The 19,142-nt window shown below is 42.1% G+C and overlaps 1 protein-coding gene across 1 annotated transcript; it reads right to left on the bottom strand.

Moving 5' to 3' along the window:
• Positions 1-15,600: 15,600 nt before the first annotated feature.
• tmem53 (transmembrane protein 53) lies at positions 15,601-17,491 on the bottom strand. Its single transcript, XM_034614420.1, has 4 exons — positions 17,199-17,491; positions 16,914-17,017; positions 16,011-16,797; positions 15,601-15,964 (listed from the first exon to the last, which is right to left on the bottom strand). The coding sequence occupies exons 1-3, from the start codon at positions 17,251-17,253 to the stop codon at positions 16,096-16,098; spliced, it is 861 nt and encodes a 286-aa protein (XP_034470311.1). The 5' UTR covers positions 17,254-17,491; the 3' UTR covers positions 15,601-15,964; positions 16,011-16,095.
• Positions 17,492-19,142: the final 1,651 nt, after the last annotated feature.

The following is a 19,142-nucleotide window of genomic DNA, read 5'->3' as shown; positions in this document are numbered from 1 at the left end:
AATGCAACAATACATTAGACATTCTCCCTCTCCAACAGAAATGATATGATAAACAGGAAAATGACGGAGATGTTGTTCAGTCCCATAGACTGTACCCTATATAAAAATAGATAAATATCTGCACTTGCTTGCACTATCCAGAAAAGAAGCTAAAATATCCCAGATACGAGCGATACCTGATACCATCGGGTCATTTGGAGTGAATAGTCTGCGCAGTTGTTATTGGGGGATGAAGCTGCGGTATTGAGGTCCTGCTAAAGCATTCTTGACCAATCACAAGGCAGTCTCAGCTGTCAAGAGTGACGTTTATCTTATTAGCATCAAGTTTAGTTTGGAGACAGGTTGTTGATATTACCTGCAGGGCATTTCTGCCTGTCGCACCTCTGCCAGTGCCAGGGTCCCAGCTGCAGGGTCTTCAACTGGGAGCCACTATTCAGAGATGTTTCGCCCCATTGATTCCAGAACATCTCAGGATGGTGGGGCAGTGCCGCTCCCTGTAGCTGGCTTTAGATTTTCAGGTGATTCCATTATGTTTCCTCTTGTCTCCCCAGCTCTTGTCTCTTCTTTGACTGCTAAAATGCTCAAATCTCCCCTTTTCTGCTTCTTCAGAGAGTTCTTTGAGGACTTGCCAGACTTTCCCTGCCTTGAAAAGCCAATGTCTCTCAGGAAGAGCTCCCTTCCCATGTAATTGTCAGCCAACTATCAGGACACGCTTCTCGGTTGCCGACCAAAGGACGATGTCAGGTCTCAGAGTGATGGAGGTGATGTCATTTGAGAACCTTAGCTGCCTATCAAGGTCTGCTCTCATTGACCTGTCATTTCCTGGGACCAGGACTGATGTTCTGTCCTGTGAGGGGCAGTTCTTCACAAACTGTCCAACTGTTACGAAATGGGCACGTTGCTTCTGACGATGTTGGGGCTTCTCATTTGCCAGTACTCTCATGTTCTCTGTGTGTTCCGCCAGCTTCCTTAGCACCTGGTCATGCCTCTATCTTTAATAGACCTGGGCCAAGGCGGTCTTGCAGCGACACAGTATATGTTGATGATTTTCCTGGGCCATTCCACACAGGCCACATCTCTCATCTGAACCAAACCATTTGGGCCAGATTGGCTGGGCTGTCATTTGTGGCTCTTATTAGAAATCTCAGTCTTGCCTGAGGGATCTTCCACAGGTCACCCCATCCCACTGGCCTTGGGTGAATGCCCTCACACCTTTTTCACCTTGGACCTGAGCTTCTGTTGTTCTCCCCAGCCACGGCCACTTCTTCCTTGTTAAATTCTTCTGACAATTTCTTGGTGCTTCAGTCTAGAGATGGCATTGTCTACGCAGCCTTCTTCCTTCCATAATCTCCCCGTTCTGATCTTGGTACCTGCATTCCTGACCAGTTGATCACTTGACTGTCTAAGTTCCAGCACCAACCTGGTCTTCTCCAGCTTGTACCCAAGGGTGATGTTCTTCAGTGGCTACTGTAGTGCATTTCTTCCAAACAGCGCAACATTGAAGAGGCACCTCGCAAGTCTAAGCCACTTCCGGAAATATTGGTTTGCTTTGGCATCCAGTTTTGCGACTGTTATTGTTGTTATTTCGCACATCATCAGTGGCCACATTATACAATGGCAGAGTGTGAACTGGTAGTTGAACTGGTAACAGACTTGTAAAGAAGGTAACAGACTTGCAAAGAAGGTAACACCCTTTCAGTTGGTCTGTGACTGTAGTTGCCATGTGCTTGTCTGTGAGATCAGTCATATACCCTTGCAGATTGAGAGGCTGCTGCACTTGGCAGGTTTTTTTTTCATCCTGGCCTTGGACAGCAGTTCATCATGACTTTAAAGGAGCCTTGCTGTGCATGCAGCTGTTGTCAGTAGGCTTATACATCATCCGTGAAGCAAAGGAGGGATGGCAACTGTTGACCTGCGCTGTTGCGCACTCCTTTGGCCATTGTCCTCACTCCAATCAGGATGAGCTCAAAAGATGCTATAAATAGTATGGGTGAAATGGAACATTCCATTGCTATTCTCCTGTCAAGTTGTCGAGCTTGTATGGGATACCATTCGACCCAGGGGCAGAGCTAGACCTTGCTCTTCTTACCACGTCGTTTACTTCCACTCTGTGGATGGAGCAGTTAGTTGGGGAACACAGCCAGGGGACCCAAGAGAAAGATATTTTCTTGTATCTGAGAACTGCCCTCTCATGTGGTCCTCAAGTTATTCCTTCCACCATTGTGCCACTCTTTCTTTCTTCAAGCAAGCTTCTGGCCATCCTGAAAGGATCTTTTAGGAATTCTAAGCACTGACTCTCTTTCTGATGTGTTCAGCTCTACTGAGTGATGTTAGGCTGCTCTAGACCTGATTCCATAAGGCTTTCAGACCTGTATGTATTTTTTGTTTGGTTTACGTTCCATCCACTAACAAGGAGGAGGTGGAATGTATGAGTTATACTGCAGCCAGGTACCAGGAGGCGATTGAGATGCTTTGGCTTCACTTTTGTGGAGCTGCAATGTCAGCCATCTTTAAATACACTATTTCCTTCACGTTAATACTGTTGCATTCAAAACACTGTTGTAAAAGTATCAGCGATTCACAGTATAAAGAAACGAATGGACCTAAAACAAAGACACTTCAACAACAGGCTAAAGCAGGACTGACACCTATGAGGCAGAAGTTTGGCTGAAATGCAACTTAACGCTCATTACATTACTCCACTCATAAAACTATAACCCGCATGATAAAAAACTCATTTACACATTAAACACTCTACACTTGTTAAGCTGAGACTCCGTTATCATTACAAAGTCCACCACTTAAGCCCACAACATAAATACAACGCTGCAGTGGACTGTACAGCGCGCACATGACTTCAATCAAAAATTAACTTGAGTAGCTTTGATAATTATACGACAGTGTTAAATATTTAACAGCGGGCGGTGAGAGAGCTGTTGGGTGAAGCTCGAATGAGCATCAACTTCATCCAGCACCATAACAATTACAAACTGCTGACTGCTCTCTCTCTCAGCCACTCTACCATACTGTTTCACTTTGGCTCCCTCTCTCTCTAGTTCTTCTCGTCTCTTTCCATACCTTTCTATTTGCATCTCTTGCTCTTTCTCTCTCTCTCTCTCTGTGATGAAGGGAAGGAGGGAGGGAGGGGAAGGGAAGGAGATGATTTAAGGTAATGAGAGGAGTAAAACATCATTAGTGCAAATTAACTTTTGTCAGCTGAGGTGATCTTGGTGGGGGCGCTTCTGCCACCGGCGGCAGCTCAGATAATGGCAATTTATGCATTAACGTGTGCTACAGTGTGTGTGGCTTTCAGTTTGTGTGTGGATGTGTGATGATGGCCACCAAGGACGCTTTCAGTCTTAAAGGGCAAGTCCAATCTCATGAGACCTTTCTAAGGCAACCCTAAATACTTAATAATGCTGTAGTTTGAATATTAAGGTGGCCAGAGGACACAGAGAATGGTTTACATTTGATTAATTTAAGAAAAACAACCAACAACAGGAAAAAATAGCTGCATTCATGTTAAAACTGGGACTTTAATATCTTCCTAATTTGGTTTCTAAAGAAATCCTGAGTTTCCTGACGCCTGAATTCCTTTGGTAAACTTGAAATTATTGCCCAATGTTCCCATTTGATGAAACAACTTTACTTACTTTTATAAACAAAATCACTTTCCGTTTAAAAATCCAAACTCCATGTTCTTGAATCGAGCTGGACATCTGAGGAGCTTCTGGTTCTAGAATCATTTTCTACACTGTTAGTTGCCAGTTGAATTCAGCTGTAGCAATGTCCCTCAACATGGAATGCACAATCGATCGGTGTCCCAACACTTCCGTGTCGGCTAAACCCTCCTGTAGCTGCCTTGCAGTCATGTGGGGGTTGGGCTTTGACTTTCTACCTTTCACACAGCAGGTTCTACCGTAAAGATTTCTTGGTCCTTGTCGCTCTTGTCTCGACTTCCATAGTTCCCCTCAATATCATGTTTTTCTGACTGACAATTTAACAGTGTCCCCTGCTGAGTAGACATCAATTTTGTTAATTTTCAGATCCTCTGTTAGCTGGTTAAGGGAAGTCTTGGTTGCTGAGTGTAACCACAGGCTTTGAAGAGTCACAGAATTTATCTGAATGTCTTGTCCTGCCTTATGAGTTTTAAGTAATTAGTGACGGTGTAAGGAGTTAAGTCCTGAGATTTAAGTAGCAAGGACTTTAAATAAGTTAACATTTGCACGTGCAACAATTAGTTTCTTTTATATTATTCAAGGACATCATATGAAAATAACAGTTAATTAATATTTAAATAAATCCTTTTAATATTTTTTCTGCAAGAGATGCGTTACTTCTTTTCACTTTTCACAATTCAATAAGTTATGTATTTTGCCATGGTGTGGTCAAACTTTGGCCTCTCAAATCAACACCACTTTGTTCTTATACGTCATGTTATAATGTCATGTTATAATGTCATGTTATAATGTCACGTTACAGTGTTGCGGGTGCATGTTGTTCTGTTTTGTTGCTTCCCTCTCTGTCCTGCTCTCCCTCCATCTTTCTGTCCTCCCAGCTCTGGCAGCAGAGGGAGGCATGGTCATGTTTAATGCATGGGGTTTGTGTTGCACTCAGCACTGGAGAATGGGCTCCAGTCCATTAATTAGTAACAAACGGTCGTTGGAAACAAGACAGGCCCAGCACAGGTCATCCAGCTCCAAGGTCTGGAGTGATGTGGACACTGATGTCTGCCCTGGGCCATCTACTGTCTGCAGCTGGGCTTCACACCGAATCTTAACTGAGCCACAATGGCAACAACACTGGGCATATTCTTCTCTGAATTACTTATCTAGGGGCCAATATTGGTATTTGTGCATGCTTCTGGTGGATTGTTTAAGAAGAAAAGGGCATAATGATTATCTGAGTCACATTCTGAGAAACGGCAAATGGGTCTGTGAATACGAATAAGGCTGTTTAACATTTAGTTAAAATCATATATTTTGTACCAGGGAAATGTGTGACTGAAAGTCGTGACCTTCATCAGCAGCCACAACCCCAAAAAACGATGCTATTTTTGACACAAAAATGTGTTAGCATTATAAATTCAGCAGGTGCAAAGTATCAGTGTCATAATCTTTGCACATTTGCCTTGAAATGTATTTTTATGGGTCAAATGAAGTTAGATGATGTATTTTTAAATGTCTTCCATTTCCAATAGTTGAGCATGGTGTGCTTTGCAATGAAAGACATAAAAAAGAAAGAAAACACAAAGATAACGATGAACTTGAGTTTGCCTTTCACATATGAAGAACACATCAGGACATTCTCTGGGTCAGACGCATTCATAACAACAGGAAAATGTCTGCAGCGTTCAGATGAGGGGTGACGTCTGGATCGAGCATGCAGGAGGCAGGGCATATGAATTCTGCTGCGGAAATAACATGATTTTGTTGACGGCACAATCTAACATATTCTTCTGCATCTTCTACGTGTATGTCACATCTTTTTGATTTTTTCAGTTTTGCATCAATTGCATATTAGAAACGTCGTCAATGCGGCCACTCACTTTCAGTGAATCCTCCAGACATTATCCTGCTGTACTCTCACATGCATTGGCTTTTTCAGACATTCTCCGGAGTTTCCATTAGGGGGTTGAGAGGAAAAACTTTCGAGATTGTTCGGAGCATCTGACTCTGACAGACCTTTGGACAATAATATAAAAGTATAATATCTTTAGCTCCTTGTTACAGAGGCTGAACCCTGCACCTCAGTTGGACCAACAGATTACATACATTTCGTATGAACTGGTCTAGCAATCAGTATTTTAAATACTTAAGTAGAATTACTCACAAGAAAAACATGAATTGTAAAATGTGAGGAGAAAACACAAACTGCTTCTCCTCTTGTTAAGTGGTTGTGACTTGTTGGCACACCACACTGCTGCTGAATCAGAATTCTTTTATTGGAATTTTCAGGTGAGGTTTGTTTTCTCAGGGGTCGGTTTAAGTCCACACCGCTCTGGCAAAAGCAGAATCTCAGAATCTAATAACTTCCTTAAAGCAGACAGCAGCCTGCTTAAAGTGATCTTCAAGTGATTTCATCTCTGTGAGCAAATATTTAGTTTTGACTAATAAACGTACAGCAAGATCAACTGACCTGGCTTCACACACAGTGCTAAAGAACATGGTGTTTCCTGGGACTGTGTGTGAAGAATACCTGTTAATTAACCAGGAGGAATAAATTATTTGTAATTATCACCACAGGACCAAAGCACAGAGAGGAGAAGAGGGAGATAAAATCATGTATGTTAATCAAGCCATGATGAATTGTCCATGTTCATACAAACGCGGCCTCTTCACGAGTCCCCTGTGCATGGCTCTCACACACATACACAAACACACACACACACACACACACACACACACAGCACAACAGAGTGGGCGGAGAAGAGAGAATTAATTCTATGAAGTGAGCTGGCAAGGAGACAGTGTATGTAGATAAGTAGTGGGGGTGTGGACGACACGTGTGTTTCTCTGTACGCGTGTGTTTGCGTGTGTGTGTGTATGAGAAAGAATGGGATACAAGTGCATTTGCCTATGTGGAAGTGTTTGTGTGTGTGTGAGTGCGCAAAAAGCCAAGCAGAAGTGAAGTTATATGTAATATACAGCAAGGTGTTCCCCCTTAGTGTGTGTGTGTGTGTGAGATCATAAGTAGTGTACTGTTGTCATCCTGGTCACGGTGGCACTGACATATCTTAATCTGCTTAGTTAGCGGCCAGGGGTCTTTAGCTAACGGATTATCAGCCAGATTTGAGTAATAGACTCCTCATTTAGCTTTAATGCGTTTTGCATAGAGAGCAACCTCCCCTCATCACTCTTTAAGATGAATCGGCTTCACAGCTACAAGATAAAGGAAGAAAAAAAAATTCTAAAGATATTAGTCTGCAAGCAACTGCATAAATCATAACATTTTGCTAATGGAGGCGAGGTTTAAACACTAACACAGCCCCTGCAGTGCATAACACTACAATATGCACACAGAGAGAGGCAAACATACACCCACCTGTACTAATACCATCACAAATTAGCATCCCTCTCTTCACCGTTACTTAGGAAACTTGGAGCATCAGTCCAGGACTAAACCAAATACAAATTCTAGCTCCCTCTAGTATAGCGTTTTTGGTTCCTAGTTACAGAGGCTGCACCCTGCACCTAAGTCGGCCCTTGATATTATATGTGTTATAGTTAGACTTGTTAGAATTATACTTATTTCGTTTCGTGGCAATTGTTGCCTCTCTCAATAACTGTGACTCAATTCAGGGGCTGTGTCCTTCAGAGGAGGTGGTCTACCAAGTTTACGAAGACCACCTGCTTCGTGAGTGAATACCAAACCAAAACGAGAAGGTCTGGTCTACAGAGAATTTCCGTGATCAGTATCACCAGCTCCTCCCGCCATTTTTGCTGTTGCCGAGCAAAAGTTATGAGTTGGACCTGATGAGAAAGTTTTAACGCCCCTTGGCTTTTTAACATATTTACCGTTAGCTGTTCAGTTGAGATGAAACGTGAATGACGTCTCTTCGCTTGCTGGCGCCATTACCTCGCCATTAGGTTTTTCCACTAAAGCACAATGAATCCTGGGATAGGTTGGGAAGGATCCACCCGTTGGAGCCTTTGTTTCTTGGGGATGAAAGGACGCATTTGTTGGCCATATTTGAAAGAGCCTTCGTCTAGTCGCTCTGTGACGCAGTCGGTCTTCAAACTCAGCCTCCAAAGGATGCAGGCCTCTGAATTTAGACACAGCTATTGTGAGCAAAATAAAACTAGAGCCAGCAGCCTGTTAGCTTAGCATAAAGACTGCAGCAGTATACAGCTCATCTGGCTGTGACCAAACATAAATAAATAAAAAATCTGTGTACGACCCTAAATCTCACTAATGATGATGCGCTTTCTTGTTATTTGGACAAGACTAAACAATGAAAACAACTAAACAAAAAGATTACATTTAAAACCACCAAGTTGTGGTTTAACAGAAAAAGAAGTGCAAGAATGATATTTTGGCTTTTCCTCCTACTTCCATCATCATCTTGAGTTGAATTTTGAATTTTTTTTTAAATGTTTTAAATGTTGTTTTTGTCTGCATCAGTCTGCCTTATGTTTAAACCTGGGTCATATTTACAGAAGTAGTAATATCACATCCACTCCCCAGATAAAACTCTGGCAGCAAAACATTTAATGGAAAAGGTTTCCTTTTTTTGGCTTTCATATCCTATTAATCACCTTGTGGCCTCTCATATTTTTTTGCGTCCCAGTGTGAGGTCACAAACCCAAGGTTGGGGACCACTGCCTTCTTAAATATGTAATGAACCACAAATTGACTTTAGTTTGGAGGATTTGTCTCATATTTTTCTTGTCAAACTGCACACACACACACACACACACACACACACACACAGTGGGATACCCTGCAAATGATGCGGGGTTCAGACATAAAGGTTGCTTGCATCTGTGTCTGTCCACACTGCTTGCAGGAAACCTAGAGCTCTCCGTTGTTTTTTTAAATAATGATTCATCTGATGTTCATTATATTATTTAGCCAATTCAATGTTTACTTTGATACATTTCTATGTGCAAAAGTCATGTTTTCTTTATAACTGAAAAACATCAATAAACTTCAAATTGAAATGAAAAGGTAAAAATCTGACTGGAAAATGTGTGTTTTATATTGTAATAATTATAATAATAAGCAATAACTGATCACTGCTTTTAATATTCTATATTCTTATAATTTTATACAATTATTTTCCCTTAATGACAACTTCTGCACACTATCCATCCATGATCTATACTGCTCATTCTTTTTAGGGGTTGTGGGGGGGCTGGGGCTAATCGCAGCTGAAGTTGGGCAAGAGGCTGGCTACATCCTGGACTGGTCACCAGTCTATCATAGAGCCAACATGTAGAGAAAAACAACCATTCACTCTCAATTTAAAGTCTCCAATTACCCCAGTCTGCATGTCTTCAGACTGTGGGAGGAAGCCGGAGTCGTCTCTACAGAGAAAGAGCCCGGCTCAAACCAAGATGTGAATCATGAACCTTCTTGGCCCCAACTTCTGATCATTTAAAATCCTCAGAATAGAGACATAAATCTTCAGTATGGTAAAGCTGAGTGTGTGTGTGTGTGTGTGTGTGTGTGTGACACACTCGTTTCCCTTTTAGACACACCTCATTAGATTCTTCCGTCACACATATGTATTTGTTTATTTCAAACAAGTGAAAGATGCATGTAAAAAAATGCATGCCACAAAATCCTAGTCTCCTTTTCACACACACAAATACACAAACACACACACAAACATACATATATTCACCCACAAACAAACACAGACAAAGCAGCCCTAGGCCTACCACTGCCATCATAGATGCGACTTGGCCTGTCTGTGTGACATGCACAGTTTGTTTGGTAGTTTTAATTTGACAGGGCTCTGAATAGAGCCTCTGAAACACACACATCTGCGCACGCACGCACACACACAGACACACGCGCGCACACACTTTCTCAGACTTACACACACACCTTTAATTTGACAGCGCTCTAACAAGAGCCTGCTGCTTGTCAAATGTTCTCCAGTGGCAGCAGGGATCCGCAGAGCTGAGGGGGCTCTGTTCAAGGACATCTGTGAAGAAACACACACACACACACACACACCATACACACACACTCCTTCACGAACACACACTCGCTTTGAATAGGCTGTGAGAGGCAGCCTGCTGCACCACACGATGGGAGAGAGGCTGCACACACGCTGAGGGGTTTCTACACTGCTGTTCCTCTCACTCTCCATCATCCTCTCTCTCTCTCTCTCTATGTCTTTCTGTCTTTTTTATTCTTTATCTAACATTCCATCGCATTTTTTTGTGCCTCTTTTGGTCTTAAGTAGAGGGCTGAGGGGCTGAGATAGACCGGGGGAGATTTTGATGACGGCTCCCTGTCTGGTCCAACAAGCTGATTCCCTTCTCACACCACACACACACACACACACACACACACACACACACACACACTTATAGACGCAGTTTTCACTTCATTCTTCAATCCAAAACACCAGGACACCTTTTAAAGTTACTCAAAGGCGGACAGGACTTTGGTCCTGATCCTCTGCATTTCATCCTATTGAAGGTGCCTGCCTGCACTTGTGACGCATACAGTCCTCTTTGTGTGTGTATACTGTGTGAGTGTTCACATGTGCTTGTGGGAGCTCCCATGCTGTCTCGGACTCAGCTTCCACGGGACACTTTGCTCATTAGAGTGTAGAGAGGGCAACTTGAGTGACTTCTCGTCGGCTCCCTGCTCAACTTGATCACAGGGCCGGTCCCGTGGAGCGAGAGAGAAAGGCGAGGCTTCAGCGCCACGTGTGTCACCTGTAAAAGACAGCATGACACGCCTGGAGTGTGTGTGTGTGTGTGTGTGTGTGTGTGTGTGTGTGTGTGTGTGTGTGTGTGTGTGTGTGTGTGTGTGTGTAAAGAGAGATACAAATGAGAGGACTATAAAGATTGAGAAAAGTGAAATAAAAAGTGTTTACCTAACACAAACTCTTGGGAACTTTCATTATTGCAAACACAGCACTTTGGTTTTGCCTTATTTTAGACCATCTGGGTAAAGAAAAACTCTGAGGGGAAAAATCACTGTTATCGCTGGCCAGAAAATCACAGTATGTCAGACCAAAAATCAAAATGTCAAACATAATACAAAATCAGTCCAGATCAGCGGAGACAGGGGTACAGAGATTTGCCATTAGATCCTATCTGATACTTCTGTGCGCCTGTCAGATAAAATACTGCACATCCCCACCCAATGATCTAGAAAGTGGGCTCAGAGGGTCCCATCCAAAATGTCAACATGTACATAAATAGCAACATTTCTTCAATTCGTACTGACATTAAACCAAGGACAAATTGTTGCCAAGAATAATCAGATTTCTTATAAGAAAAAGAGTCGGTTTTTGGCTTTGCGTGATAACCAAAGAGGAGAAGGGACACATTACCCTGTTTCAAGGTGTTGATTGTATTTTGTGATAAAACTGCCACTGATGTGACTCCAAGCTGAAGATGTCCTGCAGGTCCTGCGATGATAAAGAGCCACCCGGCTTATTTGAATCCTGTAAATCACAGCTAAAAGTCAATGTGTAAAGCCAAGGTCTATGAAACTATCAGCGTGGAATAGAGAACATAGACGATATGTTACCGCGTTGCCAAGTGCTACCACTTAATACCATTAATCTCGGTGTGCACCCCCCCCCTCTCTCACTCCATCTCTGCGTTGGAGTGCTCGGCGTCCTCTAAAAGTATGGATCTTGACCGCAGCCATTTTCCTCGGAAGAGGGAAAGGCTAAAGAGAAAGCGCTGACCCCTCTTCACCGCAATTTTCCCCTCATCAACTTGTGAGACTTCATTAACTTCCACGGGGTAATTTCTTCTCTCACTGCGTTTGTGTGAGGGGGTGATATGATGACGCTGTGTTCCCATCCATTCTCTCCTCTTCTCTGTTCATGTCTTCATCTCCCACTCTGAACTGAAAAGACACATTCCTACTTTATATTTGATATGAAGCTGTTTTGTCTTTTTTGGGGGTTTTAATGAACACAATCTGAAAAAAAATAAAGAAAGGAGAGAATGATTTTGTGAAACAAATGTTGCTGTTTATCTGCAGAAGTTCTTCGTGAATAAATAAACTACACAGTGTTAAACTTTTTCCAATTTTTAAGGTGATCCAGAATGCACAGAAATTGCTTTGGAGGGTAACGTTACAAAGCCTTTATCCCTCAGGAGCCCTGAATAAAACATCCACTGCTGAACCTGATCCCGCTCGTATTGAAGCTCAGTTGAGGCCTCAGTGAGATGTTGCATGATGGGAACTGTGAGGCAATGCTGCCCTCTTTAGGAACCTCAGCAACACTGTGTGGATAAAAGGCCATTCACGCATTGTGTTTGCCTCCTGGATGTTGTAGCTCTCAGATGCCATTTGTGCTCCTTGGTTTCACTGTATTACTTTACAAATGATATGAAAGCATTAGGATATATATATATATATATTTTTTTTTTTAAGTAAATCATATTGTTGCAATTCATTCAAAATGATTTGCCAATACTGTTAGGATTGGCACTTATCGGCCAACATTGCATTTATTGTTTTCAAGAATGAATGTAATCCAGATATAAAGACAAGAGACAAATCATCAATCAAGAGACAAAATAAATTCCCTGTGGTATCTAAGACATTTATAATATCAATATGAATAATCACAGTACAGTATGAGGTTAATTAAATGTATGTAAAAGTACAGAAAAAAAATACTTCAAGAGATCTCTAGGGGTTTAACATGAGAGAATGATTAAAGCCGTTCCACCGTTTGTTCAGGTCCCAGGTTCCTACGTGAGCTGAAACTAATGAATTGCTGAAAGCCGTATTTTACTCTAATGTGCAGGTTTTAGTTGTCACAGTAGGGAAAGCACAGGTGTCATTAACAACACCGACTGTGGCTCTGTTCTGTTCACGTGTGCCAGTGAGACGTGACAGTGGGACAGGGAGCCAGCGTGAACTGTGCCAGGCAGGAACCTGAAACCATTCAGCCTTCATTAATTTTACTTACACACGTTTCCTGCTGTGACTAAAGGTCTCGGTGTGATGAAGGACGTTTGTGTACGTTTGCTCTGATTCTTTTCGCGCTGTGATGAATCTAAAGGTCTAATAGACAGCTTGATCGTCAGTGTTGAACTTATGTACAAGTTTCTGGTACTGTTGCTGTTATATTAAATGTTATCCTATAAATTTCTGAGAAAATATTTGATTGACATGTAGCTGAGAGCCATACTTAGAAACACCACCATTAGGAGGCTTACTTGTACTTTTTATACACATTTTGCTGATTATTTTAACACAAATTTAGATGAATTTGTATCATATCATGTTCTATTATAGATTAAAATACAAAACAGTACAGTTGTTAGATTTATGAATTTTCAATGGATTGTTCTCCAACAATTATTGTTTTGCATTACAGACTGTAGTGTATCAATGTAGTTCTGCAGTGTATTACGGTGTTAGCATAAAGCAATTAGAAAACCATGTTTTAACTTATTGTACAAAAGGCTTTGTTGACTTACTGTACTTGATTAATGTCACTAAAATAATTACTTCTGTTTGCAAAACAATGCAATAATACTACAATATCCAAGAAAACAGTTAATGATAATTTCATTTAATTCCATGAAAATATTGAAGTGTAGCAGCAAAACATTCTTGTTAGTTCTGTAAGTAGAATTGATATTGGAACATTTTCTTTTTTTATATTGACGTATTGCATAACTTTTCTGAAGTAAAGAATCTGAATACGCTTTTCACGATTAATGTTAAGTCTGTTTTTCTGAATCATAGACATAAGTTCTGGCGTCAAAGTAACACAGTTCACAATAGTTGTTTCCTTGTTGTCAGTCAATAAAAGAAGTGTGTATTTGTAGATCCCTTTGATTCAGAGTATGCAGAGACATCAAGGACTTCCTATGTCACTGAAACAATTGCAGCAGGATCACAGCTGCCCGTCTCGTGTGCACTCCAGTAAGCGATGTTCATCTGTCTGTGCCGATATGTAAACTTTCCTCTTTCTCCCATTTCCTGCCAGCAGCTCTACATGATACATGAAGTGCCAGGGCCGGGCCTGGTGCAGAGACAAATGCCAACCACTTGCTCTTTAAAATGTCAAACTTGACATGTCCTCGACATTCAATAACCGTCCCTGCTGGACCAATTCAGTGGCACGCTCTTCAAACAGCCGCTGATGTCTCCTGACGGGAGGCGAGTAGCTGGGTTGTATCTGCCTCTGGGTATGAGATCACATAGAGACTCCTTCACTTGATGTCTTTCTCGCAGTAAGTTTGTGAAGTTTATTACATACAAGTAGTGCCTACTGGTCTGAAGGTGAGCAAGATGAAGAAATTAAGTGAAGTTGAATTAAGACTGCGCTCATAAACTGTCCCTTTTCCCTGCACTAACTTTAAAGGCCCTACTAATAAAAAAGAAAAGAAATTTAAGCCTGTGGCCCTGTGTTTATTAAGCAGGTCTACTTTTGTCATATGCCCAATTTCTTTTTGAATCTGTTAAATCCATGGGTGTAGGCGAAGTTGGCAGCGAAATGTCGTCAACAACAGAGAGATGATAGTCGTTGCAATTTTCCATGTTGAGTTAATTACTGTAAACTCTGCCTTGGGGGCATGGGGGAACTTCAGAGCTATTGGATACTGTAAATACCAAGTACACACAAACAATCCCCCCCATAACTTGATGTCATAAGGAACAAAAAATACAAAGCCTATTTCGCTGCATCAAGCTTTTTCTGAAGACAACTGTTGAAAACAAGTCAGCCAGCAGAGGGCACCATGGCAAGAAAAATGAGGGCACAAGGAAGAATATAACTGCAATTTGGACATAATTCCACTCTGTTTGGACAACAGAGTTTTCCACATACTTTGGAAAGTACCAATCACTCAGCTGCTTCCTGACTGACTCACTGACCTGTGAATCACAGGCCGAGGTGGCTTGGGAACCAGAACTTAACATCCAATGCAATTGCACAACACTATACATTGTCATTAAATGTTTTGAGTTTTGGCACTCGCACATGTGGATCTGGACACCATCTCAACTTATCTCAAACTGCCATTTTTTAACTGTAAAAGAGAAAAATAACAGTCTCCTTGTTTTGCTATGATCCTCTTAATTAATGAAGTGCAGTGTTATCTAGTGAGAATTCAGAGAGAGAACCTTTTCTTGTTGTTTATCATTACTGACACCATGAAGTGAGGTGGCCAAGAGGGTTGCTTGTCTAACGTCCAAAAGACAAGCAACACATTTTAAGTGGTGGCTGGTTTTTCCAGGTTTTCCACAAACAGCGGCTCACTCGACAGCTGTAAGTAACTCTGTACATGTCATCGTTAGCATCCGTTGTCGCTGACCTCCGCTGTAGCAGTGTTTCCGTTATGTGGCTTTTGCAATTAGTGTTTTTCATTTCCACGCTTGTGTGGTGACAAATAAATAATCTGCAAAAACAGCCAATGTCAGTTCAATGATTCATGACACCAGACATCATGATTGATAGCGATCTCAACCTGTTTTACCACCATTATAAAACCAGTGTTTTGTTATTTCATAACTGTTGGTGCTTAACTGGTTAATACTGCTATCAAAACTGTCTGTCATTTATATTTTAAAAAATGAAACAAACAGCTAACAAAAATAATTCGGTTGACAGTTTTTAATGAGCATTCTGGTTTATTGAAGGCACATCAGTTAAAAAGAACAGATAGGTTGTGCTGGACACATACATTCATCGTCAATCACCTTATCCCTTGAACTATATCAGTTTTGTATCACATATTAAGGGCTGCCTATTCTACAATTTCTGGACCTAAAACTGCACCAGATTGCATTTACTGCTTAAGGCAAACATTTTGATACCTTTATTATATTAGGAAAACACTCACATTTTAATGTTTATAAGACGCCTTCATCGTAAGCACTCCTGCAATTTCTTTTCAATGATTAAATCCCAAAAAACATTTTAAATCTTATAAATATAAGATACAGATTAATGTTGTCCAATAAACAGTCGTATTAGTTTAGAGTCACTACTACTAATCTACAGTTCATCACATTTAACAGCAATATTAAATACCATTTAAATCATCATACTTGAGTCCCAATTTTCCAGTGTATAGAAATTAAGTTTGTATCATCATTTTTACATGTGGTGCATGACAGTTGAGTAGGCTGGGTTCAAACTTGGTGCCAGAGGCATGTGAAAGACAGTGTTTCATAAGGCTGGTTTTCCAGATGTGTAAAAAGCCCAACAGAGCAAGACCACATCTGAGGAACCTTCCCATTATGTGCACTGGGACAGAGAAACGTTGCCAGGTTCCGATACGAGTTCAGCTCCAATTCCAGCAGTCTTTAAGATATTTTCGGGCTTATTCTCGAGCGGATTTTACAGAACCACTGCGAAGGAATTAGGTTGGACTGTTGAGGACAGTTAAAAAAATTGGTTCAGCAAACTCCTGTGGGGGTTCATTGATTTTGAACCCGGTACCTCTTCTTCATCTCGGCCCCGTCTGAGTCCTTCATGCAAGTGGCCAAAAATTCCCGACACTTGCGAGTATACTGCTCAGGAAAATCCCGGTAGTGACCGACATGGGGGCTGGAGACAAAATCAAAGCTGTCCACAGGGACACCTTTCTGCTTCACGGCTTCCACGAAGAGCTCGATGTCCCTGTGCCTGATCACTTGGTCGCCTCTGGAGTACAGGTAGAAATGAGGCCAGGCGGGCGGCTTCTCCTGCACAGCGTCGTAGTGGTTCTTGTGGATGTACTTAGTCATCGGGTAGAGCACGACTCGCAGGAGGAAAACTGTCACTGCAAAAAGCGCTAAGAGGACGTACCGCAGAACAGGACTTATTTTGGGCCCTAAGGTGGCCGTCAAGGCGCGCAGGGCCCCTCGGACATTGCCACTACCTGGGGCGCTGTCCACCACAGCCCCGATCACACACAGGGAACTGAAGTGCTTGTCACTGTGCAGCAACTCTACAATGTACCTGTACAACATGAAGCCGCCGTTGCTGAATACGTGAAAGCAAATAGGACTGTTCTCCACCTCGTAGTCAAAGAGGATCTCCAGCAGCTTCAGGGCAGTGCTGCTCAGCTCCTTGTAGCCAAACGACTCAGAGATGAAGACCGTCTTCAGGGGGGCCGTGTAGCGGATGGTGACACATCCCTGAAAGGGGGGCAGAGAGGAGGAATTAATGACAGGTTAGTGACAGGTCTGCACAGGTGTCATGCCACACGGCTGCCAACACAGGGAGCAGAGCAGCTTTGCTAACTAGCCTCCACCTGCTCATTGTAGATGGAGCTGTACTTGGAGAGGTGCTTGTCTTTGCATCCAGCCCAGCCCAGCAGGATCACCACCGGCTCCTTGGTCCCCTGCCAGTGTCTCTCTGAAAAACAACACACACACACACAAACACACACACACACACACAGCTATTCGTTATCACGGCTGTCACCGCGGGCTAAGCTAACGTAAGCTAACAAAAGAGATAGCAGGGCTCCGTTTACACGGCGCTGTCATGGTGTTAGCACGCTAAGCTAGCCGAGGTACAATGAAAGGAGGCTCACCCGATGTCGCTGCATCTGGAAACACGATGTTGTAGTCGATTTCCTCGTCAGCCATGTCTGTGTGTGCGAGGGGATCAGCTGCTGCTCCTCTCCGACGTGCGGTGCATTGGGCTGTCGAAGGGAGGAAAGGGAAGAAGAAGGAGAAGAAGCTACACGCTGCTGGATGGAGGTAAAAGCTGAATGAGCAGCAGACACACCACGACTGTGGAGCCCGGTCACGTGGTCCGTGGTTTACCCAAACCCGGGCTGCGTTCGGAGAGTCCCAACAATCTCCTTTCCTAACCACTATGGAGCGGCCTCAAGGAAAGGTGTGAAGGAGAAGACGTAAGGAGCGAGGAAAGGAGAAACATTGTGCGGAGAAAATCCCACTCGACAACTTTATTTATAACAGAAGATACGCACTGAATGCTCAGTTCTCTGTTTTCAGTTCATACAGAGACAACATTTAATCATCACTTGCTCACAGGAAATAACAACAAAACAGATTTTAGCGAAAAAGAAAATAAAACAAACTGAAATGAAATAATATAATAATGTGAGGAATATACGTGGAGAAATCCTGATATGAGTGGAGAAAGAAAATGAGTATTTAGTTGTAATGATGATGTTGTGACCTATAATGTGTTTTTATTATGTTTGTTGTTTATAGTGACTCCTGACTAGACAGAGGTGACAGAGAAGAATCAGACGATCGTGTGGATTCACATCAGTTCTGGATCATGTCAGGAGAATAAAACAGCTGTTCTGTTTTTTTATATTTACGTGGGTGTGTCCAGGTGCAACTATGAGGTTGCATGCTTTAATGTTGCTGCCGCAAAGAATTGTGGGACGGCCTTTCCTTCTTTCCTTTCATAAAGGATGGTCCAAAATTTCGCGGACCCCCTGTTGAAGACCTCTGCTGTAGAGGAAAAAAGCCTGAAAATAAACGTTTAAAGTTTAATAACACTCATTATGTCACAGACGTGGGGGTCACCATGAACAAGAGTAAAGTGAAAGTTCTTTGTCACCTCTTAAAGGGATAGTTCACCCAAAAATTTGAATTCACTCACCACTATGAAGATGGAGGAGTGGGTGAAGTGTTTGAGTCCACAAAACACTGTTGGAGTTTCAGGGGTCAACAGCGTTGCAGCCAAATCCAATCCAATTGCAAAAACTGGTGATCAAATTTTCAAACATAATAAAACAACAGAAAAAAAACATAACGTGCCTCTTTACTGCTTGTGTGGTGTCATGTAAGTGCCCACAAGCCCCAGCATTCAAATTCAACTCGAAACTGGGTCATTTTTCAGTAAAATTTCAGTTTCAGGTCCTATGAGAATTCAGTGAAGGTTTTGTCTTGATGTTTGAAAGCAAACAGTGCTTAACAGCATGTATGTTACTTGAGTATTTTTTTATGAGATACTTTTTTATGAATACTTTTACTTCTACTTGAGTCATTGTAATTATAAAGTAACAATACTTTTACTTGAGTACAGAAACGTAAAAGGTTTCTCTTTACTCTACCCACCACTGCTTGGGTCTGAAGATTGTGCCAGTTGCTTAACAGACCTCTGAAATAGCTGACATGCAATGTATGGAAAAAATACCACAAATTGTGTCAATCATTTAATCTTATATATAAACCACAGATGTGAACAGTTATAAAGCAAATTGAGTTTCATTTTATGAAAAACATTGAAATATAAAATCTACACTGCAGACAAACCAGGTAGGATGGACCCAAAGCTTTATAACATCACTTTGCACAATAGCTCTGCACACAACGTCCAGCACACAAACAATAAACAACAATAAACCCTTGACAGTGTCCTTTGAGTGCCAAACAACATGAAAATACTTGTTCAGCATTGGCGGCACAGCTGCCAATCTCTTGTTCTACCACATCCCAAAGGTTCTGCTGGATCCACACCTAGTCACTGTGGAGGTCACTGAAGTTCACTGAAC

The sequence above is a fragment of the Hippoglossus hippoglossus genome, chromosome 17 (genome assembly GCF_009819705.1).
Source record: "Hippoglossus hippoglossus isolate fHipHip1 chromosome 17, fHipHip1.pri, whole genome shotgun sequence".
Taxonomy (NCBI): domain Eukaryota; kingdom Metazoa; phylum Chordata; class Actinopteri; order Pleuronectiformes; family Pleuronectidae; genus Hippoglossus; species Hippoglossus hippoglossus.
Note: the sequence above shows the minus strand (reverse complement) of the source record. Positions and strands in the feature narration are given on the sequence as shown.

Excerpts from the sequence above, each read along its gene's own strand:
- tmem53 (XM_034614420.1), bottom strand. The coding sequence starts at position 17,253 with ATGGCTGACGAGGAAATCGACTACAACATCGTGTTTCCAGATGCAGCG. Across the intron at positions 17,018-17,198 it reads TCCAGATGCAGCGACATCGG|AGAGACACTGGCAGGGGACC; the intron begins GTGAGCCTCCTT and ends GTTGTTTTTCAG. Across the intron at positions 16,798-16,913 it reads GCTCCATCTACAATGAGCAG|GGATGTGTCACCATCCGCTA; the intron begins GTGGAGGCTAGT and ends CCCCCCTTTCAG.